Source organism: Amblyomma mixtum, chromosome 5, assembly GCF_055824585.1.
Source record: "Amblyomma mixtum isolate Tamu chromosome 5, ASM5582458v1, whole genome shotgun sequence".
NCBI classification, from domain to species: Eukaryota; Metazoa; Arthropoda; class Arachnida; order Ixodida; family Ixodidae; genus Amblyomma; species Amblyomma mixtum.
The window spans coordinates 289929-316919 of NC_143016.1; the positions used below are offsets into that span (position 1 = coordinate 289929).

The 26991-nt window shown below is 45.7% G+C and overlaps 2 protein-coding genes across 4 annotated transcripts; one reads left to right on the forward strand and one right to left on the reverse strand.

Moving 5' to 3' along the window:
• On the reverse strand, positions 1 to 14344 carry dock (SH2/SH3 adaptor protein dock). Of its 2 annotated transcripts, XM_089542893.1 has the most exons (5): positions 14089 to 14342; positions 13535 to 14007; positions 11125 to 11349; positions 7317 to 7508; positions 1 to 3349 (listed from the first exon to the last, which is right to left on the reverse strand). In XM_089542893.1, exons 1-5 carry the CDS (start codon positions 14105 to 14107, stop codon positions 3149 to 3151), a joined length of 1110 nt encoding a protein of 369 aa, XP_089399019.1. In that variant the 5' UTR covers positions 14108 to 14342; the 3' UTR covers positions 1 to 3148. The 2 variants fall into 2 exon arrangements, with proteins under 2 accessions (XP_089399019.1, XP_089399018.1); XM_089542892.1 differs by having other exon boundaries at positions 13535 to 14344.
• Positions 13488 to 26991, forward strand: LOC149341059 (uncharacterized). 2 transcript variants are annotated; one of them, XM_089542891.1, is made up of 9 exons: positions 13488 to 15229; positions 15291 to 15549; positions 16956 to 17176; positions 19038 to 19166; positions 21595 to 21705; positions 22068 to 22247; positions 23929 to 24210; positions 26279 to 26388; positions 26840 to 26991. In XM_089542891.1, exons 1-9 carry the CDS (start codon positions 15050 to 15052, stop codon positions 26853 to 26855), a joined length of 1488 nt encoding a protein of 495 aa, XP_089399017.1. In that variant the 5' UTR covers positions 13488 to 15049; the 3' UTR covers positions 26856 to 26991. The 2 variants fall into 2 exon arrangements, with proteins under 2 accessions (XP_089399017.1, XP_089399015.1); XM_089542889.1 differs by having other exon boundaries at positions 13491 to 15229; positions 23917 to 24210.

Consider the following 26991-nt stretch of genomic DNA (forward strand, 5'->3'; position numbering starts at 1 on the left):
CAGAGGCTTGTACTTTTTATTCAGAGTCGTCAACCCTTTCAAGTCACACAGAGCAAAATAAATGTTACTCGTTCACATGCTTTGCTCATCATTACCTTGTCACACAGCCCCATACAGTCCATCAAATAAATTAAGACAGCCTCATAAATGCAGTTAGAGCATTTAAAGAGCCTTGTGTACTGCCTTGCCTTTGAGTGTCGCTGGATGACAGACAGGCAGACAGAGATGAAATGGGCCGCGGGAGGCCTAGCTGCTCACGTTGCGCTTCCAGCAGCCTGTGGGACCTTTGTGTGGAATGTTCAGGCTGCCGCAGCGGAGGGAAGGGGGAGCGGGGGGGAAGGGGTACAGATCTCGATGACTGGCCTGCTCTGGTTGTGCATGTAAGCTGCACCTCCTGCTGCTGCTGCTGCTCTTCCGGTCAAGAGTGTAGCTCATTCTACACCAGCCCTGCCCTGAATCGTTTACTTGAATAGCCACTGCAGACTCAGTGCTGGAACTGAGGTCAAGTGTTTAGTACAAATTTTAGTCCATTTCATCTGCGAAGAGTAGTAAGTTTACCCCCAGATGCACACTAAAGCAGTGCTAACAAATCTCCACAGTTTTAAAAATTATTCTGGCCCTAACTCTGACAGCACACAAACGTTCAATAATTTTGTGCCAACCACTGCATCAATAACACTCAGGCAAGAGAGGAGATTTTTGGGTAATTTGCAATTAGTGTCACACTGAATGCCCTCTCCAGCATTCTGCTTGCTGCAGGGCACAGCACATCCTTTTGGTGATGGTATGATATGGCCTTACCGCATAAATCGGGAGCACTATGTGCACTGTCACTGCTCAAAAGATATGCATTGCTTGCTGCACATCTGCAACATAGCAACCACCGTTATCTTCTGAACACATCTGTACAATGATATAAAAAAGCAAAAGAAAAAAAAAACACAATCTATACTTCACAACATTTTGGCACTGAAGTGGAAACTATTTGCCATACTTACGCGCTAGAGACAGTGTGTGGAAAAAATAGTGCGTATATTGGAAACCCTATTATGCTCCATACCCGTCACAGCTCATCCATTTATACGAACTCGGTAGCTGACCTCATGAACAGATTGGTTTTAGTGTGACAGTACTTAAAGGCAAGTTTTCCTTTTTTTTGCGGTGTTGGCAGCATTGTTGCAGAAAAACGGAGGAGTGTGAGGGAAGGACATGAGGAAAGTGGCACCCCCTGTGTACAGCACAGCAAAGTTATGCTTGCACTGAACACCACTGCACTACGCTACGTATATTCATGGCATCCTCGTTGTGCAACAATAAAAACTAGTACTGTTGCAAGCAAGGTGACATCATGACTGACGTTATGAAATATTCTAAAGCGTATAAAAATGAATAAATATATATTCACCACTGCAAGCTGCTCTTGTAGAATGTTGCATTATGCAGGAATGGTAACCATAAACAAACTTTTTTTATGCTGGACGACACTCTGCCATAGCAGGGTGTGCCATGAAGCTACAGTCGACTGCCATTGTGACCTTGGAGGGGATTGAAATTTGTTTGAATAAATCGAGTTCAAACTGAGTGGTGCCTTTTCAATACACTTCATGCTGAAAGGAACAAACCAGCACGAATTAAAGGTTCGAATTAAAAAAATTCTACTGTACGCACAGTGTAGAGAACCGCCGTATAGGAACATGTCACATAGGGAATCAACAAGTAGAGGCGTGTATGAAGGGATTTAGTGCATAGACATGACCACAATCGTGACTGGCTGACGCCGGCTTCAGAGTTTCTACTCCAGTGCCAACAAATTGTGAGCGGACTGAAAATATACTCTGGTCACATAACTTTTTCAGATGGAAAAGAAAACCCAGGAAGCTGTAATCTACAAGAGAGCCAAAGAATGAGCATTGTAGTGCATGCCAAAAAATGATAACGCTTGAGCAAGAGTTCTGTGTTTCAAAGTGCCCATCTGAGACGTGAAAGATTGTCTGACAGCACAAAGAATAGCAACCACAGAAACACTTGTAAGGCCTGCATCACTTGTCATAAAGGTAATGAATAAGTGCCCCACTGTGACATCAGAGATGTTAATTTGTTGTCCAAGAGGTTTTAAATCTTTGGCCCCATCAAACTTTTCACACTTAAGTGCGAGCTTTGCATGTTCTCACCCAGAAATAATTTAGCAGTTAGCTGGTCAGTACCTACACCACTGTTGTGCTGTTAGGATGTAGATTCCTTTCACGAACCAAGCAAGAGACTGCACTGCACTGACTTCGCTTGCTTCTCGGTAATTGCATTACCATGTGCAAATGTTGCCAGTAATGCAAGCCTGTGTAGAGGAAGACAGTCCCCTTGGGCTGCGTTCTTCGCAGCTCACTCACCCTGATGACAATAATTCTGAGCATCTAGTCTCATTTGGTTGTGCTAAAAGAATCTGGTACAAGAAAGCACCCCCTCGGCCAGCAACACACTGATCTATAGCAAAGGCAGTCTGACCAACCACAGTGCTATGTTTAGAAGCATGGCGGCTATGAGAAGTTTTGTTGGTGGCAATGTTCAGTAGTTACACATTCAAGCATGATACTAGTTGCTCAGCACCCACATTATCCCTCAGCTGGCATACACCAAACTGGGCTAATCAAGCAGCCTTTCTCTTGCACTAGATGAGACTAGTTAGGCGGTGTCACGCTTTGCTTCCATACTTACTGACACCACTCAACGCCCCCTGCACCACTACCTGGCTGGGCAGGCCACACAGTATAGCATGTGCAAGTTTTGCAAGCACTGAATGTGCACTGCACAGGAGTAAAGCTGGGGCAATGCAATGCTCATAGCTAGTGTAGCCAGTTCAGGCCGCACTGAAGAGGCCCCGAGTCTCCCATGACACTCACAAAGCAGCACAGATGGACTTTGTGCTGTTGCTTATGCTGCAGCCCCTGATCCGTCAGCAAAGACGCAACAAGCCCTTACACGAGACGTACCATGGGCACCAAGTGGTTGAGAGAGGCCGGCACAGCCCGAGCGAGCCAGGCATTGGAGACCTTACGATGGCGGACAAGCACGACGGCACTGACTAGTAAGTAGGACAGACGTGTACAAACTGGAGCCAGGTTGGCCTTGTAGAAAAACGGCAGCACGGCTGGGGTCAGGGCTTGCGGAAGGGCCGCACCAGATACATCTTGTCCCCCTTTGGGCTGGTGTAAATTGGCGCCCGCTTGTAGTGCTCCACAAGATCGTCCAAGTTGGAGAACCTTCGCTGACCAATGCAGTACACACCGTCCTCCACGTGCACGCGGAAGTGCTTGTTGCGCTGCGGTGCCTTGAGGGACACAGAGAGGTCGCCAACCTGCAAAAGCCACCAATGATTGTCGGCGATTTTACACAGGTGTGTCATTTTCATTTGGACAAGTCATGACACATCTGGTCTTCACTCCGATAGTTCTCATTCACAATGAGCAAGCTTTGGTTTCAAGTTTTCAGAGAGGTCACTTTCCAAATTTGCAACACGTTCCCTCCTTTTCAGTTAATGTTCTGTGTCAAAGTCTTAAATACTGTCAGCTTTGGCCATTCAAACTATCAATCAGTTCACATACTTCCACAGAAATGGATTCCTTAAACCTCGAAGTGCTTAGTGATTTAAATGTTACAAACCAGCCGAGAAAAAGCAAGATAGAGAAAAAAATCCAGGAAAGACATGAAAGTCGCACCTAAAAAAGCCAAGGGAGCGAGAAAAGTTCAGAAAACTCGCTGCTGCATCAGCGTGATTTTAAAGGACCATAGCCAACTGATATTAGTTGCTTGCTTTCTTTTTTCAAACAATGCGTTATACATTAGAATACATGGTTCACCATGTGGTGTTCACTTAACATCGCTAAATAATTTTTAACTGAATTTCTTCTTGATGCTGTTTCAATTTCGGCTTCATCAAATGAACAATGGCTGTGATATTGTGAGTATTTAGGTCATTTGAGGCACAAAAACAGAATGCAACATAACTGGTGATATATCACCTGCTGTCATTCCAGCTCTGAAAGCAGGCTGCCTAAGCATTGCAGTGAATTAAGCCTATATTTCATTGATTATACTGCAGTTTTTCGTGTGTCACATGACCTAAACACTCAAAACACGTCACAGCCATCATTTGGCTGATGAAACCGAAGACAGCTGCAGCATCATGAAGATAAATTATTTAGCCGTCATAGGCAAAGACCACATGAACCATGCATTCTAATGTCTACTGCATCATTTGAAAGCAAGAAACATGCAACTAAAACTAGGTGTCTATAGTCTTATAATGCTCCACCAATAGATATTTGGAGCCATTTGTTTTTAAGTTTGCTTTCTTGCATGAACAGCAATACTTGTTTAATATTTAAAATAATATTTATGAGAAACCAAACTTCCTTCCTGCAAGAGAAACAGCATGCTTTCTTCTTTGTAATGACTCGTAAAGCATTATTATACAGTGCTGTTCCCCTACCACCGGTGAATAATTTATAATCAAATTTATTTCTCGTGCTGTTTTGGTTTCAAGAGCCGAACGAGTACCTCACAACCGGTGATTATTGAAACTAGCACTGCTTAATATTCACCCTCTTGTCATTGCATGGGTTAAAGATTTTCTCTTTTCCAGGTCTCAATTTACAACTGTCAATAACCACAATTCGTCTTTCAGCCAAGTACACTCTGGCGTCCCACAAGGAAGTGTGCTTGGCCCCTTACTTTTCCTAATATTTATCAACGATTTACCAGATTCCATCTCTTCCCATATCAGACTTTTTGCTGATGATTGTGTAATTTATCGCAAAATTTATTCTAACACCGATTGCCAATCCCTTCAGTCTGACCTGGATTCATTAACAGCATGGTGCTCAACCTGGCTTATGCAACTTAATCATTCAAAAACTAAATTGATGTCTTTTACTAACCGAATGTCTCGAATTCAAACAGCATACTCCTTAAATAATAGCTCACTCGAGCTAGTCACCACGTATAAGTACTTAGGACTTCGCCTTCATTCAGACTTAGCATGGAACCACCATATTAACCTTATGCTTGCATCTGCTAATCGGTCATTAGGTCTCTTAAAACATAACCTAAAGCATGCTCCTCCTCACCTCCGTGCTCATGCCTATACCACTCTAATTCGACCTAAAATTGAATATGCCTCGGCTATTTGGGACCCTTACCAATCTTACCTAATAAATAACATTGAATCATTGCAGAACCGCGCCATTCGTTTTATTTACTCCGATTATTCACGTAACACCAGCGTCACAGCCTTAAAGAAACGCGCAGGTCATCAGGATTTATGTCTCCCCCGTAAAATTGCCCGACTATCACTTTTTCATAAACTTTATCATCATCCATCACTTCATAACGACTTTTTTTTCTTTGCCTCCTTCGATTTTTGACCACCGTGATCATCCCTTTAAAGTTAGACGTTTCACGTGCACAACATTTATCTATGCGCATTCATTCTTACCACGCACAATATCTGACTGGAACACTCTGCCTTCACATATCGCAACCACCATTGATCCTGATAAATATTTTAAACTTATATCTTCAATAACTACTGCTTAACTTTTCGCATACATTGTTATTTTATTTGTTCATGGCTTCCTTTTTTGCAGGGTTTGTATAATTTTGATACTGCAGTAATTTTCGTTCTTTGCCGCGCTGCCATTCTTTTGATTCTTTTGCTTACTTACATGTCATGCAAAGTGTCTCATTTGTGCTTTTGTTGTTAGTTCTATATTTGTATTTTTTTTATTCTGTTCAATTGCCTGTGCCCCCCCCCCCCCCCCCCCCCCTATGTAATACCCTCTCGAGGGCCTTTAGGGGTATTCTGTATAAATAAATAAATAAATAAATAAATAAATATTACCCGGGAAGAGGTATGATGCAACAAGCCTAACTTTGTGAAATGCAACAGTTGAAAGAGGTACAAAAGCATTTATTGACAATTTCACTTTCTTGGCACAAGGTCCGAACAGCTCCTTTCCTAGCGCTCGCAGAACTGAGTTCGCGCTTGTGCAGTCTTAAGCACAAACGGAATTCTGCCGCCACGGTGGCTCAGTGGTTATGGTTTTCAGCTGCTGACCCAAAAGACGCGGGTTCAATCCCAGCCACGGCGGTCGAATTTCGATGGAGGCGAAATTCTAGAGGCCCGTGTACTGTGCGATGTCAGTGCACATTAAAGAACCCCAGGTGGTCGAAATTTCTGGAGCCCTTCACTATGGCCTCTCTCATAGCCCGAGTCGCTCTGGGACGTTAAACCCCATAAACCAACCAACCAACCAACCAACCAACCAACAAATGGAACTTCGCAGCGCATCCGGCCCATCGACGGCAATAGCGAAAGTAAGGCTAAAGTCTTCGACATTTTTGAATGCTTCACCCCCTACCACCCGTGCACTGCGGAGAAGCCACTGCGGCGGCTGTCCGTTGCAGCTTTCTTGCTTTCCACGCGTTCCCCAGACCCGGCCCGCTTGTGTGTAAGCGCATCACTGCAGTTCTCAGATTCCTCACCCATTTGACCTTATGCCACGGAGAAACTGCAGCGCTTCTCCTCTTCATGTCGCGTCCCCACAAAAACTGCTCTCTCCTATGCTAATGCACCGTTTTCTTTTTTTCCCTAGTGCTTCTGCTCTTTGCACCTAGCCACCGCAGAGAAGCCACCACAGCTGGTGACTGGCGCTGCGATCCAGCTTTTCACGTCGCATGCTCTCATGTTCGGCCCACTTGTATGTTTGCACATCAGCAGTTGGTTGCTACGTATTTACGACCAGAATTGTATAAATTTTCAATGCAGCAGCTAGGAAATCCGTGTCATCCGGGAACATATTAACCGGGATAAATATACTGCAACTTTATGGGACATTTCTAATGCCTGTGATTATCAGTGTTATGAACCATGAACATATCAATGCAGTTTTACTTAACTAGTTGAACTCGAAGCTTTCATGCTATTTTTTATTTCACAGAAACATGCCCTATTTTGCACATAAGGTGAAGAATTCTGGATTGCTGGTTGGCCAGCATATTCACCTGTTTGGATATGCAAAAAAAAAGTCACCGCTGACCACTGCAGCTCTCCAACTTTGTTAGTACGAAAACTTCATCTTGCTTCAGCTGTGCACCAGATTCTTACGAAAGTATTTCCACAACCCAAAACTACCCATAAACATTGGCACTCTGAACAGATAGCAGCATGCTGTACACAAATTCAGAACCGCTTTGAGGACGTTAAAAGTTAAAGTGAGGGTCTTAAAGTGAATGGCCTGCCCGCCAGTATGAAGTGGCCTTACGTTTGTCTCGCTGTCGCGGATGAGAAAGTCCCCATCAACTGCATGGTCGTTGAGCACCTGGTCGCACTGAGAGCGTGAGATACTGCCAAAGTACCACTCTTTGGCATGCAGCTCAGGCCGTGGAGCCACGGCAGGCTGCGGCACTGGTGTCGATGGCGCAGTGGTTGTCGTCGATGTGGGCGCCACCACCACCTGGACATGACATTGCAGCCAAGCACTTATGAGCATTCTAGGCATTTAGGACCCCTTAATGGCACTGTTCTAAAAGCTCCGTGCCCAGATCTCTTTGGAACATGGCACCAAACCCGTCTAACCACACCGAACTGGTTTCCAGCCAGCCTTTGTGTACTACACAGAGCAGTGCCAGCAGCAGGATGCAACTAACCACATTCAATTGATCATCATCAGGCTGATGACGACTCTTAAAAATTTTACAAAGCAGTTGTCACATGCAAATCAACACATTAGTCAATGCCTTCCAGAATACTAACTGCATTCAAAATGAGCTAAAAAGTTCCTTCAAAAACTACCATTTATACCCGCTGCCAGCAACGTAATGAATTGTCTTTTTTTCGTTTTGTCTAAAGTTGTTTGAATAGCTTCAAGGCACAGGAATGAACTTAAATATGGTCAGGTGTTTAGAAAAACTGAGTTCAAGAGTGTTAAGAGCCTTGATACTTAGCGTGAAACATTAGGTGTTCAGTGCAATTAAACACGCTCTTTCAAGCTGCCTGCTGCTGTTCTCACGAACATGAACAGCCAAATCTCAGTTCCCTGCCCAATTGTCAAAGTAGAAGAAAATCCCAAATCTGTGTGCGCACCAAAGGCCTGCCATGCAGCCTAGCTGGAGGCCCAGCTTTGGTCGACTTTTTTCAGTGCTTACTTCAGAAAGCATTTTTTTTTTGCAGAGAATAATATTTCCTACAACTGAATTACTGTTTCGTTTTTTTCAGTAATATAATCAGGTACTCCTGAACGGTTAAAAGTCATTTAGTGTGTGCCCTGGCTTTCTTTGCCAGCACTAGCAGCCAGTTTACTAGTGCTTGTAGGAAAGCTATCGCCATTAAAACAAAAGTTAAATGATGGAGCCGTCAAGCAAAAATGAGGGTGGAAGTTTACTTCTAAAACCTGGGTTGTCATGTTGGCTAAGCGAGAGGGTGGTGCATCATGTGGTCTGTGTGTTGATGGCAGCGATTGAACTGTTGCTGAACCACCATGGCCGCCATAACATGATGCTTTTTTACGACGCTTATGCATGGTTTCACGTCACATTTCCACATTTCACGTTTCTGCCCTTATGTAAAGTGGAAAAACGTGCTTAACAAAGTACCTGCCCTAAGCGGGCGATGGCAGTGGATGAACAGCGCTTCACTAGCAGACGCTATGAGTTGGAGCCTCCCTATCTACAAAGTTGTGCAAGGTAGCGAAGTAATACCTCAAAACGCAAAGCTGTGCTACTTAGTACAATTGTACAACCTTCTCACCATGGCCCTGGCTTCCGAACGCTGCTGATTTTCTCCTATGACTGAGTGTGACTTCTATTAATAGCTAGCTAGCTGTGATGAACATGTCAAAGATACTGACCTTTTTCTGTTAAAACCACATACACAAAATGCAATTCGACTCACTTTTACCTTTTTTTTTCTGGGGGGGGGGGGCGGGGGGGGGGGGGGGGGGGGGTGAAAAGGGGCTCTGAAACATCTTCTGAGAAGAGTACATAAACTCGCTCAATCATTGCACTGTGCTGTCACAACACTTCAGCCAAATAATACACTTCTACAAGCAGCAGCCCTTTCTGGCAAGCCCTTTCCGGCAACTTTATCATGCTTGCACCCTTCTCCGTTTCACACTCCTGCGCATGCCTGTTCAGAGATTCTCGGAGACGTCGCAAAGCTACCATGGCGACGGCCAGTCGACTATGTCTAAAAGAGGTTTGCTTTGGCGGTGCAGCCACGGGAGGAGCACTGACTAAGAAGACGCTGAAATTCAAATCTGGACCACAAAAAACTCAGCTTCTACAAAGTGCATTAAAAAAATGCTTGCTGAAGGATATACGTGGAGCAGCATCCTTTAGCATCCCAGGCATACTGGTACTTTATTGAGAGCCTCTTTCAGAGCTCCTTTAAACTGAAAACTCCAACCCCTAGATGCAGTGAACTCGCTACGCCGACTATCTCTTAGCTAGCGGAGAATTTCTTGAAATTGGGCCACAACATGCACAATTTTCACAATGACAAAACATGCACCGCCATGAGAGGAATGTCTACAGTCATAATAAGTGAACACAGTTGACACAACATGCTGCACTACAGTGTGATCGGACCCTCTGCAGGAAACCTAGCAATCTCCATAGCTTTCACTTTTACAAAGTTACACTACAACTACAAGAGGCACTACAACAGTCCATGTTCAAAAGCAGCGCAAAACAAGAGGACGCAGCAAAGTAGACAGGGGACAAGCAGTACGCGCCCACTGCCACCGCTCGGTTACTCTCCCATCGCCCCTGCTCGGTTGCTCTCCCATCGACCCTGCTCGTTGCTCTCCCATCAGCCCTGCTCGTTGCTCTCCCATTGCCCCTGCTCGGTTGCTCTCCCATAGCCGCTGCTCGTTGCTCTCCCATCGCCCCTGCTCGGTTGCTCTCCCATTTGCCCCTGCTCGGTTGCTCTCCCATTGCCCCTGCTCGGTTGCTCTCCCATGCCGCTGCTCGTTGCTCTCCCATCGCCCCTGCTCGTTGCTCTCCCATCGCCCCTGCTCGTTGCTCTCCCATCGACCCTGCTCGGATGCTCTCCCATCGCCCCTGCTCGGTTGCTCTCCCATTGCCCCTGCTCGGTTGCTCTCCCATCGCCACTGCTTGGTTGCTCTCCCATCGCCCCTGCTCGGATGCTCTCCCATCGCCCCTGCTCGGTTGCTCTCCCATCGCCCCTGCTCGGTTGCTCTCCCATCGCCACTGCTCGGTTGCTCTCCCATCGCCCCTGCTCGGTTGCTCTCCCATCGACCCTGCTCGGTTGCTCTCCCATTGCCACTGCTCGGATGCTCTCCCATCAGCCCTGCTCGGTTGCTATCCCATTGCCACTGCTCGGTTGCTCACGATTCCGCCGTCGACAGCAAGTGCATGGCGGGAGAGGGGACGGTGGGGGATGCCGGCAACGTGAGGCAAAGACAAAAATAGTCCCGTTTCCTAGGGAAATAGTGGCCGACCAAACGAGAGAGGAGACATGCAGGAAGAGGCGGACGCCTCCCCCTTTCCTCTCCCAATGCATGGCGGCATCATGTGGGCCGTGGCAGAGATGGTAGGCTGCTGTACAGTTTTGCTATCAGCACTACCACAAAGTGTTTCACAGTGTTTACTAGTTTGAATAATGGAGGTTTACTGCGAAGGTTTGCTAGGTGATTTCACCTATGTTAACTTTTCAGTTTGGTATGCATTCTACATAGTCCTTTCGAGTCTTCCTATGAAAACTGAATGTAATGAAAAATTGTGGACTTCTCTCAATTCTGTTATATCCAGGTTTAACTGTTGTCAATTATCTTTGCTGAAAAAATAACCCGGAAAAACCTGAATTCGAGCTGGAAACAGCACTCGATCTTATCTTTCCTCTCATAGCCAAAAAATAATAAACACTAAAATGAATGGCCCTAGTTATAAGGCATGCATTTTGGCTTCAGAAGACAATGATTATGAAACAATGAAATTCATGATGTGAAAGAGCAAAAGCAATATGTTTTCTGCAAATATCAGGCTCACAGCACTTTATGTGGAACTGCTAACTGCAAATGTCAAGACACAAAGTGGAAAGAATGCACCTACCTGCACATAGTTTTTGGGCACCAGACCCGTGTCACCCGATTGGTTACGTGCTTTCCACCAGTCAGGATCGTTCTCGGGTTTTTCGATCACCTCAAGCTGCTCGCCCTTGGTGAAGCTGAGCTCCTCCTCATTTTGTGAGGCAAAGCTGTACAGTGCCACCACAGTCTCCAGCACAACAGGGCCATCTGTAGGGGTGGCAGCCTCATCCGGACTTGATGCTTCCTCCTGCAATGAAGAAATCTTTTGTCACTCATTGCGGCACTAACCAAACAGAAGTGAGACTACTACATTAGATGAAGTACATGCCATAAGTGCCATTGGCAGTAGCAGCGCCTTTGTCCTGAATGCAAGCTCCTAATTTCTAGGCATGTGTGAGTAGTGGTTTTATGGTTGGAAGCGAATATCAATTTTCTTCGAATAATTTCGACGCAAACATTTCGAATACTTCTGGCAGACAGGACAAGGTTAACGACACAATAGGCATTTTTAAAACCACATATTTTTTTAACACACAAAGCCATTACATGAAAAAAGAAGAGAGGATGAGTTGAGCTTTGTCGCGCTCACTAAAGCTGTGTCAACGTTCTGCAAAAATGGCCATCGGAAATTGGGGGAGTCGACCTACATGCGGTGCCGATGTAACTGTGGGGTGCAAGACCTATATGTGTGGCCTCCAAGTGCTGCTTTTAACTGCGATTACATTGTTGTACAGCTGTTGCTTTTAAGCGGTGACCCCATGACACCTGCCAGATGTACCCATCTTCACGTGCCTCATGGTAGCTCCCCTTTGTGCTGACGCCATAGTGCTTGTTTAGCAAATTTCACGTGGCACTGAGTTCGGCGCTTTGGTTCTGCGTGCCATCCCAGTGGAGGTACGCCGAACCGAAACCACATGAAGCAAGTTCTCCGAAATGTTATTCACTCAAGACTGGCCAATAACAGCTTTAGCTGTGGTGGAAACTCAGATGGATGCTACAATTTACTAAAGCTGTCTAATTACTGTCTGGTAACTGGGACTTTAATAGTTTCTAATACATCACTTCTGCCAGCATGCAATTGGTATTATGCTTGCTGATATGGTTTCCAGCATTGGGATACATAAAAATGGGTGCATCCACTGACAAAAAATTATTCTAAAAAATCTTCTACTCCATTTATAGCGCAACAGTTGTGGAATTGAGCACCTTGAACATTAAGTTCTTCATAACGGAAAAAAAATACTGGATCTTCCCGCCGCGGTGGCTCAGTGGTTAAGGCACTCACCCAACGAGCCGGAGTACCCGGGTTCGAACCCAACCACAACGGCCACGTTTCGATGGAGGCAAAATCTTAAGACGCCCGTGTGCTGTGCGATGTCAGTGCACATTAAAGATCCCCAGGTGGTCGAAATTAGAACTCCACTACGGCACCTCTTTCTCTCCCTTCTTCGTCCTCCCTTCCTTTGGCCTGGTTCAAGTGTCCACTGATATGTGAGACAGATACTGCACCATTTCCTTCCCTCAAAAACCAATTATTATTGTTATTATATTATTACCTTTAAAAGTCAGTTCTCGGTCGTTTTAAATTCTTATTACATCCCCATAAACAAAATGACACGTGCTATACAATAATGGCAGCAGTTACAGTTGTCTATTTCAATGAAATGTGCCAGCTCATTTGGCTGCGTGCTTGTGGTGCTGAGTATGAGAATGCAGAATTAAATGCCGGTGGTGATGACTGGGTTTCGATGGAGGCAAAATGAAAAGATATCCATGTGCTGTGTAATATCAGCACATTAAAGAATCTGAGCTGGCCAAAAATTAATCCCAAGCCCTCCACTAAGCCACCTCTGTGTCTCTTCTTTCATTCTCCCCTCCCCTCACAGCACAGTTCAGGCATCCACCAAGAGTGAGATGGTTAGTGTGGCTTTCCTTTCCTCAAAACTAATTATATATTTCAGTTTTCATGAGTAGCAGCAGCAAAGTGTAAAGCTCAGCCTCCTAAACACTCTTCTGCACAAAATGCGTTGACTAACAACTGAAGTGAGTTTTAGTTATTGTCCAGAAGCTTGCACTGCCACACGTCACATCCCAAACACTACCTCTGACTGCCTGCAAATTAATGGCACTACAGATGTAAACGCAGTCACGTGACACAACACAGCAGCGAAGAGGTTAGACCACTCGGAAACCACTGGCACAAGACTGCATGAACGAAACGCTGAAAACGAGTGACAACACTAGGGTACGCGTGCCGCCAAGACGTGTGAAATGCGGCTTCCGTTTCACTTAAGGCCCACACTTCAAAGCCGTGCCGTAACGATTTCCACTCGGACCGCAAGGCAACTCGCGGCGTCCCTGCGCGGGGGGGCTGGAGAGAGAGAGAGGAGGCGGAAGTGCAGCTGTCGCGGCGGCAGACACAATCGGCGCACCTGGACGTAGTTCGAAGGGAACCACCCGAGGTGGCCGCAGTGCTCGCCCTTCCACCAGCCGTCGCTGGACTTCTCCATGACAAGCACGCGGCCGCCTTTGACGAGCGAGATCTCGTCGGCCTGCTTGGCCTCATAGTTGTAGCGGACCAGGGCCGTGCCGCAGGCCTCGGCCGGGCCCCCGCCGCCGCCGCCCGGCTCGTCCGCGGCGACGGGCGACGAGGCCGGCGACAGCTTGGCCTCGCTGCGCTTGCGCACCCGGCGCCGGATGCTGTCGAAGAGCGACGGCTTCTCGCGCTTCACGTAGTTGGACGGCACGAAGCCCGCCTGGCGCTGCGAGTTCTGCACCTTCCACCAGTGCTTGCTGTCGTCGAGCAGCACCAGGCGCTCGTGCTTCCGCAGGCTCAGCTCCTGGCTGCCCTGGGCCACGTAGTCGTACTTGGCCACCACGTAGGTCTCCTCGTTGCCGGCCTTCCCTGGGACGACCACACCAGCATCGCGGGAGGGATCAATGACGGCCGTCACCACCATCCCGGTGGTCCACATGCACTGCTCACCGGACTTGGAGTTTGACATCTTCGGGCGCGGTGCGGGCCCCTGCCGAGAATGCGCGCAATTCTGTTAATGTAATAAATACTAGTCTAGAAGCACCGATTTTAGTCGCATCTTAGTCCTAACCATCACTGAGATTCATGACACTCCAAGAAGCGGAGGAAGCACTCTCTGAAGGCGCTCAAACGGGAATTTGCGGGATAGTACGAGAGCCGCGCGAGACTGCCACTTCCTAGACAAATAGGGACAGGGCAGTGAGGCACTGGACAGGGCATAGAGGGACAGGGAGAAAGATAAAGGAGAAAGATGCGACTGAGGCGGATCCTAACGGGAGCGAAATGAAGCTTAACTACTGCTTTAGCGCTGCATGGCGCTGCACCCTTGGCGACAAATAAAAAAGCGCACTATTATAACAATCATGTTGATCAATTTGTCAGCTCTGTTCTTCAAGTTTTGTGCAAATATGAATACTTGATAGCGAATATGTTAAATATTAGATGCATGCTAACGGGAGAACGAAGAGAGTGAGCGGTAGGGGGTGTGTCCGCTTTTAGTTGCGTGCGCTACACACAAACAAAAGTCAATTAACTGTCAAAGAAAGTACATTATTGACGTGCCCGTTACCAGTACAACATGCTATGCTTATGTATTTACTGAACCACCCTTTTCTTAAGTCTATGTTAGCATCTAAAAGAAAACAGATATGAGCGCAGACAAGTGCAACAAGAGTGCACGCAGCGAGCTCGCCGCTTCGTGGCGCCCGGTAAGTCTGCGGCCCTTCTCCAGCTGAGGACTATGGGACGGTCAGGACGGTGGTCGACGATGCCAACAATGCTTGCTTGCGTTCTTACGACCGTTTCATCCGCAAACGCCGGATTCTTCGAGCCCAGTAGCGTCTCTGGTTTGCTTTGCTGACCGCTACGCCATGCACGCCTGTATCGGGCAGTGCCCCGCCGGCTTCACGGTATGACGACTCAAGCAAGCGAATGGAATTGCGATCTACTAGCACAGTCGCTGAGCGACTGTCTCAGTCCACACGACTTGAATCTCAACCTGTATAACTTCGACCAGACCGATGCTTCTGACTGCCCCTACGTGCTGACTAGTCCGCGATCGCTGGAAGCATGTGCCAACCAAGGCGTCAAGGTGAGAGTAGAACCCGTGTCTTGCTCTTGGGCCGGCGACTATCCCGCCCTGCTGTGCGCAGCCGGTCGAGCTGTTGCCGAGGCTCTTCGAAGAGTTCCTGGAGGAGCTGGCGCCCGACACCCCACCCGACGAGGCTCGGCGGCTGTACGAGCAGGCCGAGCGCGAGCGCATCGCTAAGCTGGCCCGGTGCCGGCGCGAGCGGGAGGCCCTGATCCGCTTGGACCGGCTGCGCCGCCGTCGGTCGCTGTCCTTGTCACCCGGGAGCCGTGCAGCACACCGACGGAGCGGCACTAGGCAGCTGGGGGTTCTCCTGTCGTCAGGCAAGCAGCCTTCTGCTGTTCCCGAGAACAGCATTAAGCCACTACGTGAACTCCACAGCTCTCCGCGGGGGCTTTGTAAACGTGGGAGCGGGGAAGGCCGGACTCAGCCCTTCGATCTCCATCATCGTGTGGGCTGAGACCACCATCCCTCCCACTTCTGCCCGTGACTGCAGATGCGTATCGCCTGAGACTACTCTATCGTAGCACTGTACCATTTGGTTCTGCTTGTTGAAAAGAAACAGAAAAGTTAGCCGCTAGAAAATTTTGAAGGGCTGGTGATTACTTTCTGTCGAGGAGGGAATTGTGGTAGCAGAACTGGCAGTTGGGCTACTTAGAAATTAGTAGTGCTGGATGCTTATAGAAAATGAAAAAGTGTGGCAGTTACAAAATGTTCAAAGATGTGGTGGTCATGGCTTATTATGGTGATGATAGACTTACGATAACATAAATGGTCGCTGACCATGTACAGTCATCAGCACACGTGTGTAGAGTGCTGGAGCAATGTGCTGTGGAACAAACTGAAATCTTTCCTCAGCTCATCTATTGCTGATACAGCGCAGTTGTCGTGCCGCTTCGTTTCAGCACAAGCATTGTCTCAGAGCCGTATGCCTGCTTAAAAATTTTCCTTCCTTTGTGCGACAGGGTGGTGTTCGAGCTCTATAGACAGGCGTGCTGACTGCACCTTTGTAAAACCTTGCATTGGTTTAAATGCTGATTATTTGTGCATTTGATTCACATACTGTCCTGTTGCATCATGGTTACCACAGAAGTGATGCGCCATCATTGGCCAGCATCCTTGCCCAAGAGAAAAGAAAAACGTGAGAAAGACAATCAAAGACATGGTGTCGAGCTTTGTACAAAGTGACGATAGTGATTTGCCCAGAATTAAGGGTACATCGCTTGTGCTGCACATGCATTAGTGCAACTGCATGTGGCGTGCCCCAGCAACTTTTAGCATGGTAGCAATGCTGGGAGAAGAGATAGCCTCAAAAGTATACAAGGTCAGGGGCCCTCTAAATTTGTCATGTCATAGTAGGGACTCCTGAACTGCTTGTGGGTGTGGCCTGCATTGTATTTATCTGGGGGTCTCGCCATTCTGACGAGATTTATTGCTTGGCTGTTGGCACTTATAATGAGTTCAAAACTTTCAGTTTAATTCGGCTTAATAACAAAATATTTTGCCTACATGGTTGTTAAAATACTGTTTGGGTACTACTTAAAAACAAAAAAGGCATTTATTTTACTATGAAAAAGAAGCATAGCTTTTTAACTACTCTCAATCATGGAAGAGTTACATTTTATAGTGTCTGGTTTCTTGCGAGACGAAGGCTTCAGTGACGTAATAAAGAGGCAGTTTTTATCAGGATGAACATGACACCTTTGTCAGCTAGTACGCCGTCATGCAGATGAAGATGACGGCAGTGTGGATGACTCAACAAGCACAACCCGTGAGCCAAGTTCTTCTGCCAAGGGAGACTCTGACGAGGGCAGCACACCTGGCTCAAGCACAGAAGGGCGACCCGCCAGCAAATCAACGCCCACTTCCCCATTCCGACATCCAGCACCGCTGGTTCCTGTTCCATCTTCACTGCTTCCCTGGGTCGGTCAGTCTACGTTGCCTGCAAAGGTAACCATTATGTCCCGACGACCTATGATCTTACTAAGCAATTGACCTGGAGTTCAATTATTAACCATGACTTGTAAGATAAGGAAAATACAGCAGGAGTGCTAGGTAAGCTGTACGTGCAGTTGATCAGTGCATCAACTGCTGGAGCTAGCAAAACTACTGACCAGAATTATCGTATATAGTGTGCGCTTGTACAGTTAGGCTGGAATGAAATGCGAACAGTGCCTGTGACCAAAGCAAAATATTTTGCCTGCACGCTTTCAGGTGTAGTGTACAACAGACCTGATACACGTTTCTGGGACAAGGGTCTAGCAAAGTATGTATTATTAAGCCAGTTGTAAAGGAATGTCTCGCTGCAAAGTAGAAAAGTACAGCATATATGCGTTTGCATTTCATTCTGGCCTGACTATACACCCGTCGTAAAAATTGAATGGAAAGCAGTTATGTCAAAAAAATGTAATTTCTCTGAATCCAAAGCATAGCGGTCGAGATTTATTGGTGCACTGTGTAATTCACACAATCACAATTTGGCTGATTATATTTATTCCTTCATGCATAAAATGAGGGCGGTGAAATTAATATTTTTACTAAGATTACCTTCCATTTACTTTTGACGGCACCTGTAAATGTGTGCATGAATGCTTTAAACTGAAAACTGTAAAGGAATTGAATTTGTAACGTTCTCCTCTTGTACTAATAGGCTCAATTTGTGTTTGGTGGAGGCGTAGTGATGTCGAGAAATAAAATGACTTCATGCTTCTAGGAATTTAGGGAAATGTTGAGAAGGGTTTTTTTTAGAAGAGCATGCATGAGGCCATCAAGAGGCTTATAGCGTTTCGCAACATATGCTAGCATACGCTTTGAAAAGAACCCGGGTCGTTATGCTTGGAAATTTGCTTGTCAGTGCTATACTTCAGAGTTGCAGTGAGTGCTGCTTAGGTTGCTCCTGAGTTGTGTTGTCACATAGTAAGGCCAGCAAGCAGTTCTAACAACATTCACAGCCTAAATCACTAGCACAGGTACACACATTCATCAGGCGATGTGGCTAATTTTTTGGGGTTGTCTCTCACTCATGCTGAATAACATATCATCACTGCACCCATTGGGCATCCATATGATATGGCTTTTTGCTGTATGTGTTAATAATTAGCATTGTTAGCAGGACAAATTTGACGTATGTTGCATACCCAAAACAATTATGATTACAATGAGTCCAGTATGCAAATGATTGTTTGATCTTTTACATACTCAAAATGATCATGAAGAGAGTTGTATTATGCATGAGGACATACTGTGCAACAAGTTTCACTGTAAGGTTCATGAAAAAAAAATGCATCTTAATGGTTTGCCATGTTCTGATATTTGGAGTAGCAATCCCAAATTCAGACTGCTCATCTGCAAACTCTTTGCTGTTCTTTTGAATGTGCTGACACTGGTTTGCCTTTTTCAAGAGAAGGTAGCACACAAACAGTGCATGTCAAGCCATTAGTCGCACTCTTTACCCTAGGTTATGGTTCATTGCCATTGTTGTGTTATTGCTTTTGTTATTGATGGTTGGTCCACTGCATAGAGTCTGTCATTGAAAGGGTGGGTAAGAACAGCACATGCAGTGCTGTGCATGCTCAATGTGTGGAAGTAGAGCAAAGCAGACACTGCATGCATGGTGTCTGCTTAGCTTTTAGTGCTAGTAAGCGAATGCATTGCTAGGTGCTTGAGTCAGTGGTCCTCTGCAATCCTACCACAAGTTCATTACAACCAAGAATGCTTTTATGGATTCTGAATTTGAAACCTAGATTGTTGAGGCACAAGCAGGGATTATGGTGTGCGAGTTGAAGGACAAATGAAGGGGACTCCATTGCAGGACGTGAAGCTGCTACAGCTGATGCTTCAGCGACGGCAGCGTGACGAAGAAGCAGCTGAGCAGCGCCGCTTAGCGCACCGTGCTTGGGACCAGGAGAAAGAGCAGCGCAGTCTGCAGTCTCGTGACAAGGTGGGGCATCTTCGCTGCTGGGTTGAAACTGAATTTGGCCGTGCTCCGTGGACTGCTTCATGCTGTGGCATTATGAATCCCGCTGGAATTGTTAGCATGACTAGCATGCCTGTATAGGAGCACGTCATTCCTTTTAGGTACTGTTCTTTATTGTGGGATGATTTAGCTTTCTCTCGAAACAGTGGTTTCAGGCTTGCCAAGGCATCTTGCAGTGATTGTTATAAAACGCCCACCATTCTTCTTGTCTGATGGATAGTGGGAGCTGTGCTTATGTGAATGAGCCATCTTGTCATCTGAACATTTTAGTAAAAAGAATAGCTTTTGTGTTGTGTCTATGCTGCATGCTGATGGCTTAATTTTTTGTTCTGTGCAGCCCATGTTAGGGAACCTTGGGGCCTCTCAGTTTTGGTTTTTTTCTTTCGGCAAGTATCCCTTTTTGTTTCTTTTGTTGCCTGGTGGTAAAATGCATTGCGTTAAACCTTGTCTTGTGAAACACTGCGAGGCTTTGTGCATGGCATTGGTTTGAAATTCATTTGCTGCAGCTAGAGGACCGTGCACAAAAGGGTACATTCTGGCTCATTGAGGACATCTAGGATACCCCACACCCTTGCACAATGTAGAGTCGTCCGTAACGAGTTTATCAGTCTTTTTTGGAATTAGAATGAGTTCTGTAGCATAAAACATTGTGAAAGTTTGCATACAGCTTGGCAATAAGTATGGTTTTCAATGGAAGATTAGGACTTTCACTACATGAGGAAAACTACTGTTGTATGTATATCTTGAAGAATTAGGTAGCCAAGAAGACTACTTGTTTTTTCTATCACAATATGAAATTGGCTTTATATTGTTCTACCACAGTAAAGCTCCATTCATGCGCTGCGTGTACATTTGTACACGCATCCTGCATGCTGTTAAATTCCCGTATCGAAGGCGCATTGTGCAGAAAAGTTGGCGCAGTAACAAAGTGCCAAAGCATGTGAAATTGTCTACGGAACCATTTTGAGTCAGGCATGTGAAATGAATGTAAAAAATAACTTTTAAGATGGACGCCTCCGTGTTTTACGGTAGCTCTGGTCAGTGTGTATTTTATTTTGCTAGGTTGAGTGCTTTACAATGTTTAAAATGTGCAGTTTTTTTTTCTTTTTGTGTTGGATTTAATCCTTTGATGGGATTAAATCAAACGCAGCCTAACTGGGATCTAAAACTAGTGTTGTCACAATGTAGAGATATGAGGGTTCAACAGAAACTTCATAATTACGCATTTTGGAGGATGGAAATTTTTACTGTGCAATTTTGGCATGCTTCTAAATGAAATCAGAAAATTTTAACACCCTTTCATCCTTTGGACAATAATTTGCACCTGAAGGGGATAGTCAATTGCAAGGACTCAAAGCAAATGAGAAATGGTTGCGATGTTTCTCTGTGTAATTTTTTACTTTCTTTTTGAACTTTTACAGCTAGTATACAGAGATCATAGTTACCAAACATGAACATAAGAGACAAAAACTGGAATTCTCGAAGGAAACTGTCCTTGTTTTGGTACCAGAACATAAATGCAGTGTAATTTAGGCTTTTCTACATCTTAGTAGTTTAAGGTAACCAGATTGTATAAATTAACTTCTTATGTGAACTGTGCACGTATGTAGAAGACTATGCCTTTGTAGAAACCTTGTGCGGGGTATATTATTTGGAGGGTGGAACTCTGCATTGGATGCCTTTTCAACACTTCCTCGTGGAGTCTAGAGGTTTGTGTTTGGTACTACTTGAGAAAAATTTTCCCATTCCTGAGGAACATTTTCGGAAGAGCAGTTGTGTTCATGCTCCGTTTGCAATGGAAAGTCAGCAAAAGATAAACTAGAAATAAAAGGGAACTAGCAAAAGATAAAAGGGAACTACATGAGTCTACCACTGACATAAACTGCAGTATGCTTTGTTGTCGCAACAGGTAAAATTTTAAATGCTGTGGCAGTTATATGAACAGGAAGATGCTTACAGCCTCTTCATGTTTGGGTACTAAAACGTACGCACACCAGAAACTAGCTATAAAAGGCTGCTCAAGCACTACATGAGTAGTTCTTCTGATGCATAGATGTTGTTGCCGCATATTAAGCATTAACACGGTGCACAGGGCAGCGAGCTTGAGCATGCAAGGTCACTCCCTGTTATTCTGTTATGCTGTTATTTCTCTGGGTTAATGGACGACAAAGACTTCCTCACGTTTGTAGCTTTTCACAGTTTGTGGTAAAGTCGGAAAGCTGATTCTGTTCTCCCATTTCTTCTATGTTGACCTTTTTCGTGTCATTTTCCTGATGGTAGCAGGTGGCATCCCGAACAGAGCTTCATGCTGTTGCGCTTGTGTGCCAAGTTGTGTGCATGACACGCATATGTGACCACCTTATGTGTGACACTCGGCAGTCTCGCTTTGCAGCGCTGGCGAAGTCGTCAGGCCCTTACATCAAGCAGCAGTTGCGAGCTCCTGGATAGTGAAGCTCTCTCAGCAAGTGAAGAAAGGCGGAACAGCTCATCTCGGCAAACATCTGTAAGCTGCGGCTATTTTTCTTTACCTTAATACTTCGTCTTAGCTGACTCCTGGGAGTACAATGAAGAATCGAGTAGAGCTATTAGGTTGCACGAAAATGTGTTGCATTGTCATGGAGTGTCTCATGCTGAGCAGTCCTGTGTAACAGTGAGGATAACTAGAGGCTGACGAACATTGTGTTCGTGATTCAGTTGTTGCCTTCCCTTCTTTCTTTTTTGTTTTGAAGAGAAAAGCTCTTATTTTTGACCCATGCTAACAGGTTCCAGCTACTGGGGCGTACGTCACTGTGAGTGTAAGCTGTAGGACTCTTAGAAGGTGACCATTGTTTCCCTGCCTTCAAGCAGAGCTTCTGGTGTCTGCAGGCAGCACCAGAGCAGCGGCTGCACCGTGTCTGGGCTGAGGAAGATGCTCGGCGCCGTCAGCTGAAAGAGCGTCTCCGCCAGAAAGACCAGCAGTGTGCCCAACGGGTTGCACAGGCGGCTGCACAGAGACAAAGTGAGGCCCGCCGCAGTGCCCAGCAGGTCGAGGAGCGACGAGGACAGGTGCGCAGAGCACAGCAATCGATCGCAGTATTGATCAGATGCACCGTGCAGTTGAAAATAATTACCTAAAGGGACAGTGCACTAACTTTTCTCAACCACATTTGTTTTGTTGCTATAGAAAACTTCTTGTCCATATAGACATATACTCGGCTGTGGGGCTCAGAAATGTGCCAGAACAACTAAAGTGTGCTTTTTGTATATGGGAATGTTCATCTTTTTTCTGTGGTAGTCGCTGTCTGCTGCCTACACGACGGGCAGTGGCAGTAATGAGCATTACAATAACCGAGATGCAGTGATCTTATTAAGACTATTTTAATGCACTGAGGTGGTCTTATATATATAGATAACTATAGATAACTGTAGATATAAATAACTATAGGTCAAATGTTTGAGGGGAATCCCCCAAGGTGGAGTAAATTTGTAATAAGTTTGCCTACCATAAGCTTGCCGTCCCGGTTAGCTCAGTTGGTAGAGCGACTGCTCCGGTGTAGCGGTGGTCCCGGGTTCGAACCCCGGACCAGGACGAATTTTTCTTTTACTACGAAGTTTCTGAGAAAGCTGTATAGCTTTCCTTTGTAGCCGTATGGCTGCGCTTGGGTGGATGCCAATGAGTAATTACTCCCTTATTACAAATAACTATAGATAAAATAGAGCTGGTGGTATGTCACGGATACCAAGAACTATTTTTGCCGATAAAAGCACTGCCAATGGCAGTGTTGCTATCGGAATAGTTGCAGTCTACTTCTCAAAACATTTTAAGAATGATAAAAAGGTGAGCTGAACAGTGCAGGAAATGATGACTAGTATTTGCAAGAGATAAAAATTAAGCTGTCTGAGGTACCTTACAAGAAAAATACCTAACTCTGTTGCACTCAGTCCTATTTTTAAGTGGGTCTGCTCCAGGATGTATAGCCAGACTGCCACCAGAGCCACTGTCAGCTCTGGCCTGACTTTATTTGCCAATTTAATATATAAATTCCTGCCAAAACCACAAGTTCTGCCCTCATTATCGTCATCACAAAGAAAGATCCACAAGAATATGCCATTATATCTCTACATGTCTCCAACACATGAGCGGTACACGAGCGGTGACTGGACTACATTGCCCAACTTGTTTGTGTGAAACACCTCTTTCCCGTTTCCGTGTCCTTGTGTTCCACTGGTGCCTTTTCAAGTTCTGACAAACTACATAGTTAGTCTGAATGTAATGATCGTGGTTCTAAGATACTTCAAATCTGGATGCTATTTTTCCATTTCTTCAGCTTTTCCAGCCACAATTTGGGTGTGCTAAACTCCACAAATCCACGATCTGTCATCGTTCAAATCTTTTGTTGCTTGTTCTAAAACTGATGAAAAATTCCGAATGATGACAGGTTCTGGGTTTGTCTGGTTCATCGCAGCCAAATTGTGGCTGGAAAAAGTCATTTCAGAACCACCGGTGAAAGATTACGAATGACAGCAGAGGCTGGATTTGTGGGGTTCAGTGCCACACCCAAATTATGGCTGGTAATGTGGGAGAAATTGTAATAGTGTCCAGATATGCCTGGCTGAGTTAAAGCTAGAAAATTTGCATAACGAACGCCGTGCCTGTACTGACTAATCGTTGGAAGACGTGCAGCCATTGTTTGCATGCCCGTGTTGCACTTCTTGGCATTTGGTAATCGTGCAGGTGCTTCAGCAGCAGCGCCAGATGGATGCTGCACTGGACGTGTGGCGGGAGCGGGTGGCAGAGTACCAGGCAGCAGCCAACGGACGTGCCCGCCAAGTAGCGCAGCAGCGGCTGGAAGAGCGGCGCCGTGAGGCCCTGCGCCAGCGGCTCGAGCGAGAGGCTGAGCAGCGGCGCAATTTGGCCCGTGTTGAGGCGGACCGTGAGCAGCGGCTGCACGCAGCGGCAATTCGGCTGCGTGACAAGGAGGAGCGGGCCCGACAGTTGGCGCAACAGAAGGAGATCTTCGTTGAGCAGGCTGGTCCCTTTTATCATCATGATCATGCAAACACACTATTCTGGGCTAAAGTATGGATATCATGGGAGTGGCGACTAGATTGCGTTGCAGCATTCTGAAGCATAGAGTTGCTCAGTATTACCTAGTGGGAAAATAGGTGCCCCTCTCTAGATAAGTGTAAACTTCTTACTCGGCTTCACTAGTGTTTGGCTGTAAATGTGGATTTGGCCGTAGAAATATGGCTGCAGCTCAATCCAAATGTGTAGAGTTTAAGTCCAGGTGGTTATATATCTCAAGCGATTTTTTATTAAAATGCAGGAGTATTTGTGCAATCACAGAAGCTTTTAAACTATATTTGCGCGAGTTAATGAAGGCACAGAAAAGACAAAACTGGTCTCCCACTGTGTGCTGAGCAAATTTCTTGAAATTGTAAGTTATCACTTGTATTTCGGACATCTTGTGCATGTGAATGCTTGATGCTGGGCATGTTGCAAAATGAATAAAGCTTTTTTTGGGGTTTTAAGTCAATAAGAAGCCATGTTTCTGCAGCTGAGTCTATATTGCCAGCCAAATATTAGCCAAGCCACTCATGAAGTTTGCACCTTGTGGTGCTTTCATGACGGATGAGCAATTGCAGTGTCAGTTTTCCCTTCATGTAACCGCATGAAGCTAATTGATCTGAAGGTGCAGTGTTCATTGGCAAAACACACAGGATATGCTTGCACAATCTTTTGTTTTGCTCATCCGTTCCTTTCTGCCAGTTGCAGTTCACTTCGTGGGTGGGCAAGTTTCTTGCGCCTTGAGAGAAGGCGACTTGCACTGCTGAGTGTATGTCCGGCATGTCACTCTTGTTCGGGAAAAGGATTGACAGTGGCAATCAGAGCAGCGTTTTGCTCTTGTGCACATAACACCAGTCTCGGCACTGTTCTGTGACTCAGCATTGTGATGCACTCTGCCCATCGTCTTGGTCTTGGGACTTCAGCTAGCATTAGCACATTTCGGTTTGTGCACTTAAAGTAGTGAACAGGATGCTGAGGCGCTGTTGCCTTCTGTAATTTAATGTGCAGCCCATTGCTGCTTTGGATACTTTCACTGTCTGTCTACAGCCAAGGCAATAGGTTCTGCCTTGCTTGCTGTTTCTACAGCTGTTCATGTGCACAAACTTTCTTATTTTTTTTTTAAATGGATTTTTAGGAAACTTTTTTGCATGTTAGTAATTGCTTTCAAACTTAAGTGCGCAAAATTTCAGCATTATATATTGAGAACTTTTTTTTTATACAACTTTTTTCCTTTTACACCTTGTGAAATGCCTGCACACTAGACAATATATGGTACAAGACTGGTTCAACATTCATGGCATTTCTGAATGCATGCTGCACGTGATGACATTCTTAGAATTTTTTTTTTCCTGACACAAATCTTTTGTTTTCATTTTTTTACGAAGCAGTCGGCATAGACATGCCTAGACTGTAAACAAGATGTCACTCTGAAAATCTACAATTTGTCAATGAAAAAATTAAAAATGTCATTGCATAGGGCAGAGTTCTGCAAGCGCAACAGAGTAAACTGGGTCAAAATAGACAAAACAGTCATGAAGAAACTTGCTGCACAAGGTGAGCATCAGAAAACTGAAACAGATAAAAATGAGCATTTTTTTTCTAGAATTTTCCCCGATATGCAGTGCCACCGTAGTGCATGGAAAAATTTTTCTAGAGTACTGCTCGGTGGATTTCAGCAATGAAACTTCGGGACAGCATAGAAACAAGGTGTACGAGCATATACAATAATTAAAAAAAAAAACAATTTTTTTTTCGGTCATTTTTTGCAATTTGAAAGCAGTGTCTCCCCTCTATATTGATGATGAATTGCATGCTTTGATGGCAGCATGTAGAATAGGTACAATATGTGGTAAAAGACTGGTTCAACATTCTTGGAATTTCTGAATGCATGCTGCACACTTGAAAGCAGTGTCTCCCCTTAATATTGATGATGGATGCTTAGATGGCAGCATGTAGAATAGGCACAACATGTTATCATGGCTCTTGCGTTCACTCACTGTGTTTGTGCTGATTGTGGTGTTGCCTGCAGTCACGCCGCCTTGCCCTGGCCACTGCACAGTTGAGAGAGCAACTTCGCCTGCAGCCCTCCCTGCCGCCCTCTTGGGGTCCCGGCCTCGTCAGGAAGTCCCGGTCTCACGAGTGAGCATCGCATGTGGGCTCTGTCTTATGAAGCGCGAACTGCGAGACCGTCCAGCAAAACATATGCCCTAGTCCGAGATGCTACAAAAACGTGGCCCCTTCTGAAAACTTATTATAACCAGAAAAAGTAAGTTTCCTAGCTGAGACTGCTTAATGGTAACTTGCATGGTCACAGAAACCTCTGTAAGGTTTAACACACAGTACACACGAAAACAGATCAGCATATTACTGCAGTGCAACTATTGGGTATTATCACAGTACAACAAACTGGGGACACAAAATAGAAGTCATGTGCTCCGGCCCTGAACACTCAGCACTCACTTAGAATAAGTTATGTTCTAGAAACAGTAACCTCTATTATGTGTAGCTTGCCTAGTGCAGTAGCATGCTCCATTTCAAGTGCATGCTTTGTCATTGTGACTGCTAACCAATGCCCTGTGCACCTGTCCAGGGATATCCTCGACTGAGCTGGCCGCTTCCACCTGGGCTTCCGTCCGGCTGGCTGGGAAGAGCAAGCAGACTCTGTCAGCGGAGGGGCACCTTCCTGCATTTTGTTGCTTGGTTCTCGTGGAATGGGATAATAAAATGCATTTCCGCTTCATA